At 42.6% G+C, this 14,075-nt stretch overlaps 1 protein-coding gene across 1 annotated transcript; it reads left to right on the forward strand.

Moving 5' to 3' along the window:
• Window positions 1–405: 405 nt before the first annotated feature.
• Trim31 (tripartite motif containing 31) lies at window positions 406–11,207 on the forward strand. The gene is made up of 9 exons (XM_076859557.1): window positions 406–819; window positions 1,444–1,539; window positions 2,295–2,525; window positions 4,562–4,584; window positions 5,118–5,233; window positions 7,406–7,480; window positions 8,867–8,914; window positions 9,474–9,674; window positions 10,681–11,207. Exons 1-9 carry the CDS (start codon window positions 406–408, stop codon window positions 11,205–11,207), a joined length of 1,731 nt encoding a protein of 576 aa, XP_076715672.1.
• Window positions 11,208–14,075: the final 2,868 nt, after the last annotated feature.

A 14,075-nucleotide genomic window follows, 5' to 3' on the forward strand; every position in this document is an offset into this window, starting at 1 on the left:
TTTCACAGCTGATGGGAAATACTTCCTGGGTGGACTTTGGTGCCCTAGTCCTTCTGGTCTCAATTAACTGCCTTTGAAACATATCCTTAATTAGTTCAAAGTTCAGGACAATTTATCTCATTTCAAAAGCAGCCTAGATGCATTTATAATATCCATTTGTTCTTAAGAGGTAGCCAGGTAGGATAGTTCTGTTTTCCTCTCTTTATAATATTCCCGACATTTAAAATTTTTACTCTTTTCTATCATTCATTTGCTTTTCTCTCCCTCTTTGTTTCCTCCCTCCCCACCCTTTGAATTGGTAGACTCTTTGACCCACACCTCCTCTCTTTCCTTCTCCATTACTAGAGCCAGTGTCCATAGCAGACTTCCAGACTTTCAACACCTGAAGCAGCCTTCTCTTCACTCATGGCCAGCCAACAGTTTTCCAGCCAACTGCAGGAGGAAGTAATCTGCCCCATCTGCACAGACTTTCTGCAGGACCCTGTCACCATCGACTGTGGACACAATTTCTGCAACAGATGCATCACACGGATTGGGGAAGCATCAGGCAGTTTTTTCAAATGTCCCCTCTGCAACAGTTCTGTGAACAAAACATTCAGGCCCAACTGGCTGTTGGTAAATCTGGTGAAGAAAATCCAAGCTATGAGTGCTTCTGAGGAGCAACCAGAAAGGGATGAGCTGAAATGTCAGAGGCATGGAGAGAAGCTCTATTACTTCTGTGAGCACAGTGGGAATTTCCTCTGTGTGATGTGTTGTGAATCCGAGGACCACAGAACGCATAATGACAGTTTGATAGAAGAAGCTGCCCAGAAATATCAGGTAGGCATCTGGGGGCCCTTCTCTGCTCCCCACATCAGAAGAGGACTTCAGTGGGGATCTGTAAACTGTTACCTCTTCCAGGTGGTTTGTACCATCCTTTGCTCTTAAGTGGGCAATTCAGTCAGCCATGGTGGGGGAGGGATGCTGCCCAATGCAATGCACCATGAAGACTGGACAGGACTTGAATTCTGGCTCAGAAGGTTTGGGCTCAAGTTCTGACTCCTGTGTATCCTTATAACCTTCAAGGAAACTCTTTACCTCTCCCAACCTCAGGTGCCTCAAGTTTCAAATGATCCAAACAAAACCTATGTCTTAAAATTGTTGATAGGGCAAATCAGGGCAAGTTTGTGGGAGTTCTTTGATGATGCCAAAGCACCCTGCAAATATTAATTCTAATTAATCATAAATAACATTTTTCTCTCTTAGGTCAGTCACTAAGGCTCCATCTTTTCCCATTATCCCACTCTTCCCCCCAGCTTGAGAAAGAAAGTGGGGGGGTGCTATTAATAATTATATTAGGACTCTCTGGAGAGTCAATCATACCTGCTCCTCTGAGAGACTCAGAGAGATTTAATGAGAAGAGAACTCAGGCACAACCTACAAAAAGGACACCCCTCCCCACAGGTGAAGATTCAATCTCAGGTTGAGATCTTGCAGCAAACAGAGAAGGAGATAGTACAAAAGAAGGAGCAAGGCGAATGGAAGATCAATGATTTTATGGTAAGGAAAAACTCCATCCCATGGTCCCTGGAAACAGAAACATCTCTGTGGAAGATCCTAAACTCTTTATTATTCTCACCCTCCAAAAAAAGGCTCTGTGATAAAAACTGGGGCAGAACGAGACAGTGTATAGGAGGAGCAGCCCTGGGTGGGGACAGAGAATGTGACCTGCGGGCTAGGTGTGTTCACGCCCTCTCCTCTAAGGACTTGACCTGCCAGGGTGCAGCAGCTGGGTGACCCACCTTGCTTTCACAGAGCAGGTAGGCAGCTTGCCTCTGACACCAGCCCCACAGTTGGTAAAAGGAAAACCTGCACTGGTCTTAAAATCAGAAATATTGGCTTTTAACTAAGCTCTTCCTAAGGAGGCCATGACTGACAAGAGACTGATTCTCAAGTTCGAAATGAGAGACTGTGGTATCACCCAACACTTTTAGGTGTCTTTTTTTGTTGGCATGTCCAAGGAAAAATTATGTGACAGCAGATTATAACCTGACAGCCTTCTGAAAATGTGAGTTTTAGACACTGAGATTCTTAAAGGTGAAAATGATGAAACATAACTTAGCTTAAAACAAAGAACATAGGAAGTGATTTTAAAGTTCATTCTTCTCACCTCTCCTTTCCTACAAGTCTGTCACAGTACACAGTTCTGCTCTGGCACTCAGTATAAACTTAATACACTTAAAATTGAATACAGTGGCCTGGGCAGATATTAGAGGCTACCCTCTCATCTCTGTGTCCCTTTCTCTTGCCACCAGAACCATGTAAATTTTGAGAGGATAAAGATCCTTGGGGAATTCAGGCACCTGCAGCAGGTCCTTGAGGAGGAGAAGAATTTCCTCCTGTCCCGGCTCCATTGGCTGGAGCAGGAAGGGACAGAGCAAAGGAAACTCTTCATGGCTTCAATGGAGTTGCAGCTGACCACCCTCAAGAAGCTCATTGATTCCTTGAAGGTCAAGCAGCAAATGCTTCCTAGTCAGCTGCTGGAGGTGAGAGTCCTTTGGGGGCAGAACTGTGGACAGGTAACAGTCTATCCCTAGTCAGAGCATGGACCACCTGGCAGAATACGCGAGATTGCCCCAATCATCTTTTTTTTTTTCCTTTTTTGGTAAATTATAGTTGTACATAATGGTGGGATTCATTGTACATATTCATGCATGCACACAATATAACAATATAATTTGGCCAATATTATTCTCCAGTATTTCTCTTTCCTTCCCCTCTTCCCTTCTTCTGATCTCTTTTCTTAATTCTACTGATCTCCCTTCAGTTTTCATCCTCCCCACACAACATTTCTTTTCCTTTTCCCTCTCTCGCTTGCACATGTGAGAGAAAACATACGAACCTTGACTTTCCAAGTTTGGCTTATTTTGCTTAACATGATGTTCTCAAGTTCCATCTATTTCCTTCAAATGAAACAATTTCATTTTTTATGGTTGAATAATACTCCATCGTGCATATATATACCATATTTTCTTCATCCATTCATTCATTAATGAGCACCTACTCTGTTTTCATAGTTAGGTGAAAATGATTATACTGCTATAAATATGACGATGCATATATGATTATAATATGAAGTCTTTTATGCTTTAGGATAGACATCAAGCAGTGAGATAGCTGGGTAATGTTGTCATTCTATTCCTAGTCTTTTGAGGAACCTCCATACTGATTTCTATACTGGTTGTATTTATTTACAGTCTTACCAATAATGTAAAAGTGTTCCTTTTTCTCCACATACTTGCCATAATTTATTATTGTTTATATTCTTGATGGCTGACATTCTAAGTTGGGTAAGATAAAAACTCAGTGTAGTTTTAATTTGCATTTACCCCAATCTTATTACCTCTAGCACAGACATGTAAGCCACATACATAATTTAGCAGTATAATATGGGTCACATGTGTAATTTAAAATATAATGTGAACTATATAGTGTTATTTAAAAATGCACTGAAAGACATGTATCTAACTTAAATTTTTCTAGTAACCACATTAAAAAGGTAAAAAAGAAACTACTGAAATAAATTTTAAGAAAATATTTAGTTAACTCAATGTCTAAAAGTTATTTCGTCCTGTTCTCCATATTTTTTAAAAAAATTTTGTAGTTTAGATGGACAGAATGCCTTTATTTTATTTGTTTATTTTTATGTGGTGCTGAGGATTGAACCCAGTGCCTCACACATGCTAGGCAAGCACTCTGCCACTGAGCTATAGCACCAGCCCCTTTCTCCATATTTTTGAGGTATTACATTCTGGGGATTTTTTTTGGGGGGGGGGGGTACTGAGTTTTTGACTTCTAATATATATTTTGCACCTTTAGTACATCTCAGTTCAGAGGCTAAATTGTCAGTTGTTGAAATAAAATGTAATCCTACCAAATCAATAAAGTTGTGTTCCATGGAAAGAGAATTTTACTCCTGCTTCAGTTTTTAATTTAAATTTTAATTAGTGAAAATTCAATTAAGTTAAAAATGTGGTTTATTGTCACACTAGTCTTGTTTCAAGTGTTAATAGCCATAAGTGGCTGTGCAGTGGCTACCATATTGGACAGCGTAGGTCTAGGTGATGCACAAAATTAGATGAGATGATCACACCTGAATTCATCTCCTTTGCCTATAAGTTTTTCTTTCTTTCTTTCAAGAAATCTCTCACACACACACTCACTCTCTCTCTCTCTCTCTTTCTCTAATTCTCTCTTCCCCATTCCCCACCCCACCCCCAACCCATACACAGAGAAAGGAAAAGATTATGTAAAGCCATTCCAGCCTCTCTCCTGTCCTTGGTTTAGTATCAGAGACAAAATTAATTCTCAGAATCTCAAGTGTTTCTTCTCCTCATCTTCACTCAGTCTAACCACTTTCTTGTCTACTGGTATATGAGGTGCTTCTTAGAGTAGCCCTCCAGGCAGATGGGAAGAGTGAGGGAATTGGAAGGTTTCTCACTCCATCTCTAGCAGGGTGGGAAGCTTCACTTTGGCCCTGTGGTCAGCTACACACTAAAGCTGTGCTCTCTTTCTCTTCTAGGACATCAGAGTTATCCTGCACAGGTACGATGGGCCAACCTGCATGCATCATGCATACAGTACTCAACATACGTTCAAACACACTCAACATTTTTCCCTCCCAAATATCTCCACTCTAATTTTGCAGTCAGCTATTTAGGTTGAAGATGGGGAATGCCTGAGCCTTAGCATAGGGTTGGTTGGTTTTAAAAAAAAAAAAAAAAAAAAAAAAGAAGAAGTTTTTTGTCAACTTCCTAGTTCTTTAGCCCAGATTCTCCTATTTTCTGGCACCTTCTGTATGCCCCCTTGCTCAACTAGGTGGCTCCTGGGTCCCCTACTAGATTTCCCTGTCCCTGTTCTGGTCTCTCCTCTGTCTCCAACTCCCACCTTCGTTTTCATATTTCCTCAAGCCCCACCTCTTTCCAGCTCTGTAGCTCTAGCCCTGGCCCCTGACTCATAGCTCACTAACCCCTGACTCACACCAGCCAGGCCTCCATCTCCTCTTATGCATGTTACTAGGTCCTCCCTCCCCCACATCCCATCCCCTGATCTCACCATCACCTGCCATGACTTCATAGGAGTGAAGAATTTCAATTTCTCAGTCCAACCCTGATTCCTCCACACCTGGAGAAAAAACTCAGTGAAGCAAAATCAAGACATGACTCCATCATAGAGAACATGAAGAAATTCGAAGGTATGGAACTGGCTGTCACTTCCTTCCGTCACCTGCCTCTGGGGATTCTCTCCCCATCACCCTGCACCCCAGAAGCTGAACTGTAACTCTTACATGCCAATAATAATTAGTAGGCCCTTCAAATGCTAGGATCTCTGTTGGGCAGTTTCCAAGTATTGCTATGCTTCCTTTCAGGCAATTCTAACTCTGTCTTCATAGTAAGTTATTTATTTGCCTCCCTGACTCATGACAGCCACTAGAAGGGGCTTTGACTTAAACTGTAAGTGACTATTTCTGGGGGACCAGAGAGGAGACAGGATACTACTTTCCCAAGACTTCAAGCAGAGACTGTGAGATCTATAACCAGTGATTCTTCCTGAGTACAGAAGTGAATCTCAATTAAAAGTTAATGACATTTTGGGAAAATCCTTTTTCCTCCCTCCTGAGGAAACAGAAATCATCCAGAACACCAAGTGAACAACTTGGGCTTTAGATAGTTGGTCAAATATTCTTCAAAACCTTGTCTAGGGCTAGAATTGTGGCTCAGTAGTAGAGTGCTTTCCTCACGTGCGTCGGGCTCTGGGTTTGATACTCAGCACCACATAAATAAAAAATATAAAAGTATTGTGTCCATCTACAACTAAAATTTTTTTAATTTTTTTTTTAAAAACTTGCCTGGGCAGGGCATGGTGGTACATGTCTTTAATTTCAGAACTCAGGGGACTGAGGCAGGAAGATCATAAGCCCAAGGCCAGCCTCAACAACCTAGCGAGGCCCTAAGCAACTTATCAGGACTCTGTCTCAAAATAAAAAATAAAAAGGGTTGGGGATGTGGCTCACTGGTTAAGAGTCCCTGGTTCAATCCCTGGTACGAAAGAGAGAGAGAGAGAGAGAGAGAGAGAGAGAGAGAGAGAGAGAGAGAATGGGGAAAGGAGGGAGAAAGGAAGGAAAGAAGAAAGGAAAAAATCTTATCTGGGTTTGCAACAGGGAAGCAGGTTTGGCGTCAGTAAAGACTCCCTTCCTTGCAAAACTGAGTTGTCTAAGCTGGGAGTAAAGATAGTTTTAATAGAGTCCCCTACTTAGAACTATCACAAAAGTCCACATTCCATCCACATTTACTTTAGGATGTGTTGTCAGCTCTGAAATGTAGCTTGTCCGAATGCGCTACAGGTTTAGAATGCATACCAATTTCTGAAGACTTGGTATGAAAATAAAATGTAAGCTGGTACAATGGCACATGCCTGTAATCCTAGCTTCCTAGGAAATGGAGACAGGAAGATCCAAGTTTGAGGTCAGCCTCAGCTACTAAGCAAGACTCTGTCTCAAAAAAAAAAAAAAAGAATCTAGAATGTAGAATATGTGCGTGTGTGTGTTTGTGTGTGTGTGTGTGTGTGTGTGTGTGTGTGTGTGTGTGTAAACATTTATGGTGTTGGGATTGAATCCGAGGTCTTGTACATGCTTGGCAGGCACTCAACCAACTGAGATATATCCCTAGCTCTACAATAGTTTTTTAATTGAGACAGTGTCTCACTTTGTTGCCCAGGCTGGTTTCAAATTTGTGAACTCAAGTGATCCACCTACCTTGGCTTCCTGAATAGCTGGGACTACAGGTACTCAGCTAGCAATACATTTTTATTCTATATGTTAAAATGACAACATTTTGAAAATACTGAGTTAAATAAAACATACTTTAAAATTAATTTCACCAGTTTAATTTACTTTTTAAATATGACTACTAGAAAATTTAAAATTAAGTGGTTCATATTTGTGGCTTCTACTGTGTTTCTATTGAATAGTGCTGGGCTAAAGAACAGGGAAGCACAAAGGACACTTCTATATTTTAGTATCTTCTTGGTTCATTAAGAACCAAGCTGGGTGTGGTTACATATGCCGATAATCCTAGCAACTGGGGAGGGTGAGGCAGGAGGATCAAAGGCCAACCCCAGCAATTTAGGGAAAACCTGTCTCAAAATAAAAATAAATAAATAAAAGGTCTGAGGATGTAACTCAGCCCCTAGCTTCAATTTTCAGTCCAAAAATAAAATTTAAAATCTAAAAACCAGAATATGAGAGAGGAAATCCATCTCCCCACTTGTCCCAAGCATCTCAAATTTCAAGTCAGTGCCAAGCTGTGCAGTCCTGCTTCCTGTTTCACCTCCCTCAACTCCATTTCTTTGCATTTTCTACCCCTAGATAACCTGCAGGCTAATGGGAAGAAAGATAAAAACAGATTCCTCAAAGGCATGAATGAAAAAGACAAGCAGAACTGTAAGTGATGGCTGCTTCTTGTCATTTGGGGCAAGTGAGAAATGTAAGGGGAAGAACTCTCTCTTTGGATTCAAAAAGGCTCCCTGGGTGAATGCTAATGAACCAATTGAGAAGAACAGACTCATATGTTTTATTTATTTAAACTTATGTAATCCACAGCATAGTGACAATCCTAAATTTTAGAAGTATTCTATTACTTTTGAATACTTCTAAAATTTAAGATTCTTCATTGCTTAGAGGCAGAGAAAAAAAAGTGAGACAAGGAAGCAGAGGAGGCGACTCTTCGTAGTATTAGCTGACCTGCTGGGCCTAGGTTTCTGGGCAAACTACTATGGATGTGATGTTAGAATAATTCAGAGATGGAGAATCATTGTCATAACAGCTTTTACTGAAATCAGTAGAAATGGTTCTGCCACCTGATGGTAACACTAGAATTATCATTTCTTAAAGACCCACTATGTTCTGAGCATCCCATTTCCAAGTTTGGAAACCCTACAACTATCCCTCAAGGTAGATGTTATTACCTGCAATTTACAATGAAGCTCCCTGGAACTCCAGAGAAGAGAGCTAGGCTTCTTGGGCCATGTGATTTTAAGTGAAATAGAATAAGAATTCATGGACTGGGGTTGTGTCTCAGAGGTAGAGCACTTGCCTAGCAAGTGTGAGGCCTGGGTTCGTTCCTCAGCACTACATAAAAGTAAATAAAATAAAGGTATTGTGTCCAACTACAACATATATATATATATATATATATATATATATATATATATATATATATATATAAGAATTCACTTCTCCAAAGCCAGAAATGACACTGTTCATTCCAAAGTCAGCAAGATTTAGAGATTCTATTCTACCAGCATTCCACAAGAGGAGATACTGACCTTTGAAGAAGGTAAGTGTTTGCTGTATTCCCTGACTTGTACCCTGTTGAGTGTTCAACATCCCAGGTTCTAGCATTATGGACCAGTAGGGAAGCCTCCTTCTGTCTGTCATCCCCTTGGGTCAGGGATGGTGTTCACTGAGAACCACTGACTGTTGTGGTACTGAGGATTGAAGCCTGGGGTGCTCAACCACTGAGCTACATCCCCATCCCTGTTTATCTTTTGTTTTGAGATGGGGTCTCACTGAGTTGCCAGTCCTCAAACTTACAATTCTCCTGCCTCACCTTCCTTGGTTGCTGGGACTACTACAGGTTTGCACCACTACCCCTAGCTGACTATTTGTATTTGTTTTTAATATGCAGTTTCTAGTTATTAAAACTAAATTTGGGTCTGGGTACATAACTCAGTGGTAGAGTGCTTGGCTGGCATGGCATGTGAAAAACCCTGGATTCTATTCCTAGTGCCTCAAAAAACTTTTTTGTTTTCTCTCCCTAATTCCTAGGGTGTCTATTAGAGAAAAATAATCCAGAGTCATCTTTTCCAACTAGGAGTCTACTCCAAACATTGGGGTAGTGAGAGGACCTCCAAGTCTACTGGAGGAAATGCTTTTTCCACCCACCCTCGGGAATACACTGAATTGACCCAGAATACACTGAAATTTCCTAACATGCAGGCCACCCTCTCCTGTCAGAACTAGGTGGAATGAATCAATGCTCTCAGTACCTACCTGAGACTGAGATTACAAATCAGCAGAAACTCCCCACTACTCAAATAGGAGAACAGGAAAACAACAGAAAGAGGGGTTTAGAGACACCTTAAAAAGAGATTGGGGGATGGGGTGCTGTGGAATCTATAGTTCTTGAGTATACCAGGTGCCACATATTGCATGGGCAGATATGGGTGGCGGACAGGCATCTCATGAGTCTTCTCTACTTTCCAAATTACAGGAAATACTGGGCCCCCGGATCCATTTGCCCCTAACCTGTTTCTTGAATTTAGCCTAGGTCCCTCCTGTTGTAGGTAGAACTCAGCCGCAGAATTGGCGATGGAGATTCATTGCTGACGCTTACTGGCATCTTTTCTACTTTCCTTCTCCTTCTTCCTCAAAGGGGACGAAACAATTAAGCCGGGGCCATCGAATCCCTACCCCGCAACTCCAACCCACGCCTTATTTGGGGCTCCCTTTGCTGGGGAAGCCGCCCCTTCAACATCACTTCTGGCCGGAAGCAGGGAGACTTATGTTGAAGTTCCTGGAAACGGAGCGGGGAGCTTTGGCGCTGAGATTACTGAACGGTTCAAAGTGGTGCTGAGTGAGTGGCTGAAGGCGATCATGGTCCCTGGTTGAGCAGAGTTGCGTCGAGGGAGTGGAAAGTCGGGAAGAGGCCTGGGCTACTGACAGGGAAGATGCGGGTGGTGGTGAAGGCTGGAGAAGGATGAACGCGTTCTTTAATGAAAGGAAAGGAAAAGGCAACCTTGGACCCTTGGAGCTCTAGCCTCATTCTTGGCTTCTCCTATCACTTTGGCTATGGTGCCTCCTAGAGGATAAACGTAGTCCCTACCACTGTCTCCCTCTGATTCCCTCCCTGACTACCCCGCTGCTCCTCTTTTTAAACTATTTGAGTGGCAGTAGTTCGGGCACAAGGCCAAAGATGAGTAAGGCCTGCCTGGAACAAGATCCTAACCCTCCCCATGAGCCTGACCGCTGTCGCTCTTACCTGCATTCCCACATCCTCCATCTCATCCAAATGCCCACATGTAGCAATGGAAAATTAATATTGCAGCAAAGATTGAGATTACAAATCAGCAGAAAGTCCCCACAATCAAACCGTTGTGGAGGGTGGATGGGGAGCCTTCTAGCCTTGGTAAACTGTGCCTGAATGTCTGAATCCTCAATGTGGGACTGATGTCAGGAGATTCTGAATATTCCTTCTGTGTTCCAATCTTCCTCTTCATTCTTGTGTTTGAGGGACTTCACTTTGGAAAAATTACTTAAGCTCATAAAGTCTGAGCCTCAACATCTCATACTAGCCTCAATCAGGGACCACGGGAAATGAGGAAGGAAAAGATGATCTCTCAACTTTGATTGTTGAAATGATCCCACCACCATCAGCAGCAGGGAGCTCCCCTCTGCACCCACAGAACAGCACATAATGAAATTAGGGATGGACTTTAAGGGGGGGGATAGGCCGAGGACTTCTCCTATGGCTAGGGTTGTGCCTGGGGAGAGGAAACCTATTTCCAGCTGCATCTGGGGAAGCTCAGAATTTGGGGTTGAATAACTTGACTCTCTCCCTCTTTCTCCTCATTTTCCCACAGCCCCTGTGACACTGGATTCGGCCTCGGCCCACCCAGACCTCATCCTTTCCCAGGATCTAAAGACAGTAACTCTGGCCCTCCACTTCCCGCGCAGGTCGGAGGAGCCCGCCAACCCCAAGTGCTTCTACCCTTTTCGTTGTGTACTGGGCTTTCCAGGCATTTCTTCTGGCTGCCAGGCCTGGGAGGCAGAACTTCAAGGGAGGGAACGCGGGGGCTGTCTGGTGGGCGTGGCCTCGGAGCTAGTGTCAAGACGGGGTTGTCTGCTTGTGGAGCCCTTGGCAGGCCTCTGGACGCTGCGCATCACAAGCATTGGGTGCGAGGCGCTCACCGATGGTGGTACCCGGGAGAACCTCCCCATCCGTCCGAAGAAAGTGGGCATTTTCGTGGACCACGCACGCGGGGAGATCATCTTCTTTGACAGCACCACAAGCAAGCACATCTATACCTTTCACGCCTCCTTCGCTGGGCAGATCTTCCCCTTTTTCCAGCTCCTGTACCCTGGCACCCGAATCTCCCTGAGTCCCTAGAGTTCCCTTTCCTTTCTCTCCGTCTCTTGCCTTCTAACTCCCCATTTTGGGATGCGCTGCAGCTAGTCCCATTGAAGCTAGGCTTCCTGGAACCCTTTCCAAACATTCTGATATTCTGACCCCATTTAAAATTTTCCATTTTTCTCCCAGGTTCCCCTTCCCCTTTCTATGTCTGAATCAAGAAGAAAGACTCAAATACACCAAAAGACTATACATAAGGCTATCCGTTGCAGCACTTTTTGTAATAGAACAAGATTGGAAGCAACTCAAATGCCCCTCAACAAGTGATGGTTAAAAAAAGCTGAGGTGAGAAAGCATTTGAACCCTAGTTGAGACTAAGATGCAGAAGCTGACCTGAGCTGCTCCCTTCTTTTCCTCCACCTCATTTTTCCTGCTGCACACACCTGCACAAGTAACTCTGAATGCAGCCTTTGCTGGTCCGGACCTCATCCTTTCCTGAGGTCTGAAAACCACTATGTTGGGCTTTGTCTCTTCAGGAGACTCAGCCAGATCCTCTTTAACACCAATTTGCAAATGAGGACTATTTATATTGTAATATGGGATGACCTCCAAGATATATTGTTAAGTGAAAAAATTAAGTGGGTAACCATACACATAGTATGTTAAATGTCACATAAGGAGGGGTATTAATATACATTTTTCCTTATATTTATTTTCTTTTTAAATAGAAGGATAAATCAAAACCTAATTCAAATTACCTATGAGGGAGGGTAAAATTAGGTGGAAATTAGTCTTTTCTAAATATTTCAAACCCAGGGCCTTATGCTTGCCAGCCTTTACTGAACTCACTGAGACACATCCTCAGCACAAGTGTGTGTCATTTTGTATATTTGACATAATGTAAATATTTTACATCATTATAAAAAATTAAATGAGATTAAATGAATCTAACTGTCTACATAGTTAGCAGTATTTCTTAGCTGTGTCCATAAAGAAGAACTAAAACTAATTTGAAACTCATCAGATTTAGATCTGAGTAACAAGAGATTCAGAAGATACAGTCTGAAACTTCCAATTTGGAAAATTTGCAGGAGAAAGAACAAGTTTTCTTCATTAAATAAATTGCTGAGAGGTAGGCACAGCGGCACATGTCTATAATCCCAGCAATTTGGGAAGCTAAAACAGGAAGAATAAGAGGTGGAGGTCAGTCATAGCCATGTAGTGAGACTGTGAAAATGAAAAATAAAAAAACTGGAGATGTAGCTCAGTGTTAGAGCACCCTTGGGTTCAATCCTCAATACCACAAAAAAAGAAAAATAAAAAGTAACAAAAAATTGCTGGGAAAGGAGGAGAAACACACAGACTAAAAGAGACTAAAGGACATATCAACCACATGCATTGCAGACTTATTTGCATCTTGGTTTGAATAAGTTAATTGTAATTAATTTTTAAAACTATGAGACAAAAATTTGAACATCAGTTGTACATTTACATTAAAGAATTGTTCATCTTTAAGGTATGATCATTATATTTTTATAAGCTATTTGCATACTGAAGTTTTTACAAAAGAAAAGATGTGATGTCTGGTATTTGCTTAAAAACAGTGGGAAAAAAGAGGCGAGATGAGTTGCTAATTGTTGAAGGAGGAGATAAGTGCCCAAGAGTTCATCATACTATTTTCTTTACTTTTATATAGGTTTAAAACTTTTCCATAATAGAAAGGGAGCGTATATAGGTTTAAAACTTTTCCATAATAGAAAGGGAGCGTATATAGGTTTAAAACTTTTCCATAATAGAAAGGGAGCGCGCGCGCGCGCACACACACACACACACACACACACACACACACGAGGGTGGGGGAGTGAGACCCTCTAAGTAAGGTCTCTACCAGAATCAATATTTGGGAGTGAATTTGACTCAGGACCCAGACATCTATCCCTTCAGAAATGCTGAAAAGTTTCTGATTATGGCAAAAGATTTCTTTTCAAAGACAAATCCATCCGATTTTTCCAGGTCCTGATACTGAGAAAGCAAAGTTAAAGCAGTACTATGTGCATCTTCCTCTCAAACTCTCACCATCACAACAAAAATCTGTATCATTTCTAGTTTTGCCAGGAATCGAAGTTAAACTCAAAGGACTGCCTGTGTTTCCTGGGTGATACTGAATAAGTAAAAAATCGTCTGACCCACGATTTGCGCCAGAGTTCAAAATGTTCAAGGGCTTCTTCCTCTTCGACTCTCTTCAGCTGGCCGGCGGGCAGGGTTGGCAGATGGGGCGGGCATTCCCAGGTTTTTACAGCCGCCCAGTTGGGATTAGGAAGCGGCAGGATTGCAGTCGACGTGCCGAGTCGACTGCTGACCGCCAGGCTGCTGGGGGCGTGTCCCCGCCAAGGGAGGGTGGGCCCAGGTGTCGGGGCGGGAGCGAGCCAACGCCCAGAGCGCGGATTCCAAGAGCGCGCTGTCAGCTCTGGCTGGGCTCCTCCATCCAGTTCCCCCAGTTGCCCGCGAGGCGCCGCTGATTACATAAACAGCCTTGGCTCCTCAGCCAAGGAAAGGACCTGGGACTGGTGACAAGGCGGCCAAGACCGGCCAGCAACTTCCGTCCTGACATTCATTCAGAATCACCCCGGGGTAGTTCAAATTCCCATATTCAAAAGTCCTAGCCATGAACTTCACACACTTTACCCAGGTTTCTTTAATTATGTGCATATTTAGCTTCCTTGCTAGAAAGAGAGATCTCTGACTGTATTACATTAATTACCTACTTCTGCCCCTCTCCCAACCCCTGACACAGCACAGACACTAGAATGGGGTAGTTGATTAATATTTACTAAATAGAAACCATCTCCTAATTTTTCTTTCCTGCAAAGGGCCAATGTCTTGGAAATTCAATTTTTTAAAAAACAT

The sequence above is a fragment of the Callospermophilus lateralis genome, chromosome 6 (genome assembly GCF_048772815.1).
Source record: "Callospermophilus lateralis isolate mCalLat2 chromosome 6, mCalLat2.hap1, whole genome shotgun sequence".
Lineage (NCBI taxonomy): Eukaryota > Metazoa > Chordata > Mammalia > Rodentia > Sciuridae > Callospermophilus > Callospermophilus lateralis.

What these genes read in the sequence shown, in the direction of transcription:
- Trim31 (XM_076859557.1), top strand. Translation starts at nt 406, where the DNA reads ATGGCCAGCCAACAGTTTTCCAGCCAACTGCAGGAGGAAGTAATCTGC. An exon ending in TTCCTAGTCAGCTGCTGGAG is followed by an intron (nt 2,526 to 4,561) that starts GTGAGAGTCCTT and finishes TTTCTCTTCTAG; the next exon opens with GACATCAGAGTTATCCTGCA. An exon ending in GTCATCTTTTCCAACTAGGA is followed by an intron (nt 8,915 to 9,473) that starts GTCTACTCCAAA and finishes TCTTCCTCAAAG; the next exon opens with GGGACGAAACAATTAAGCCG.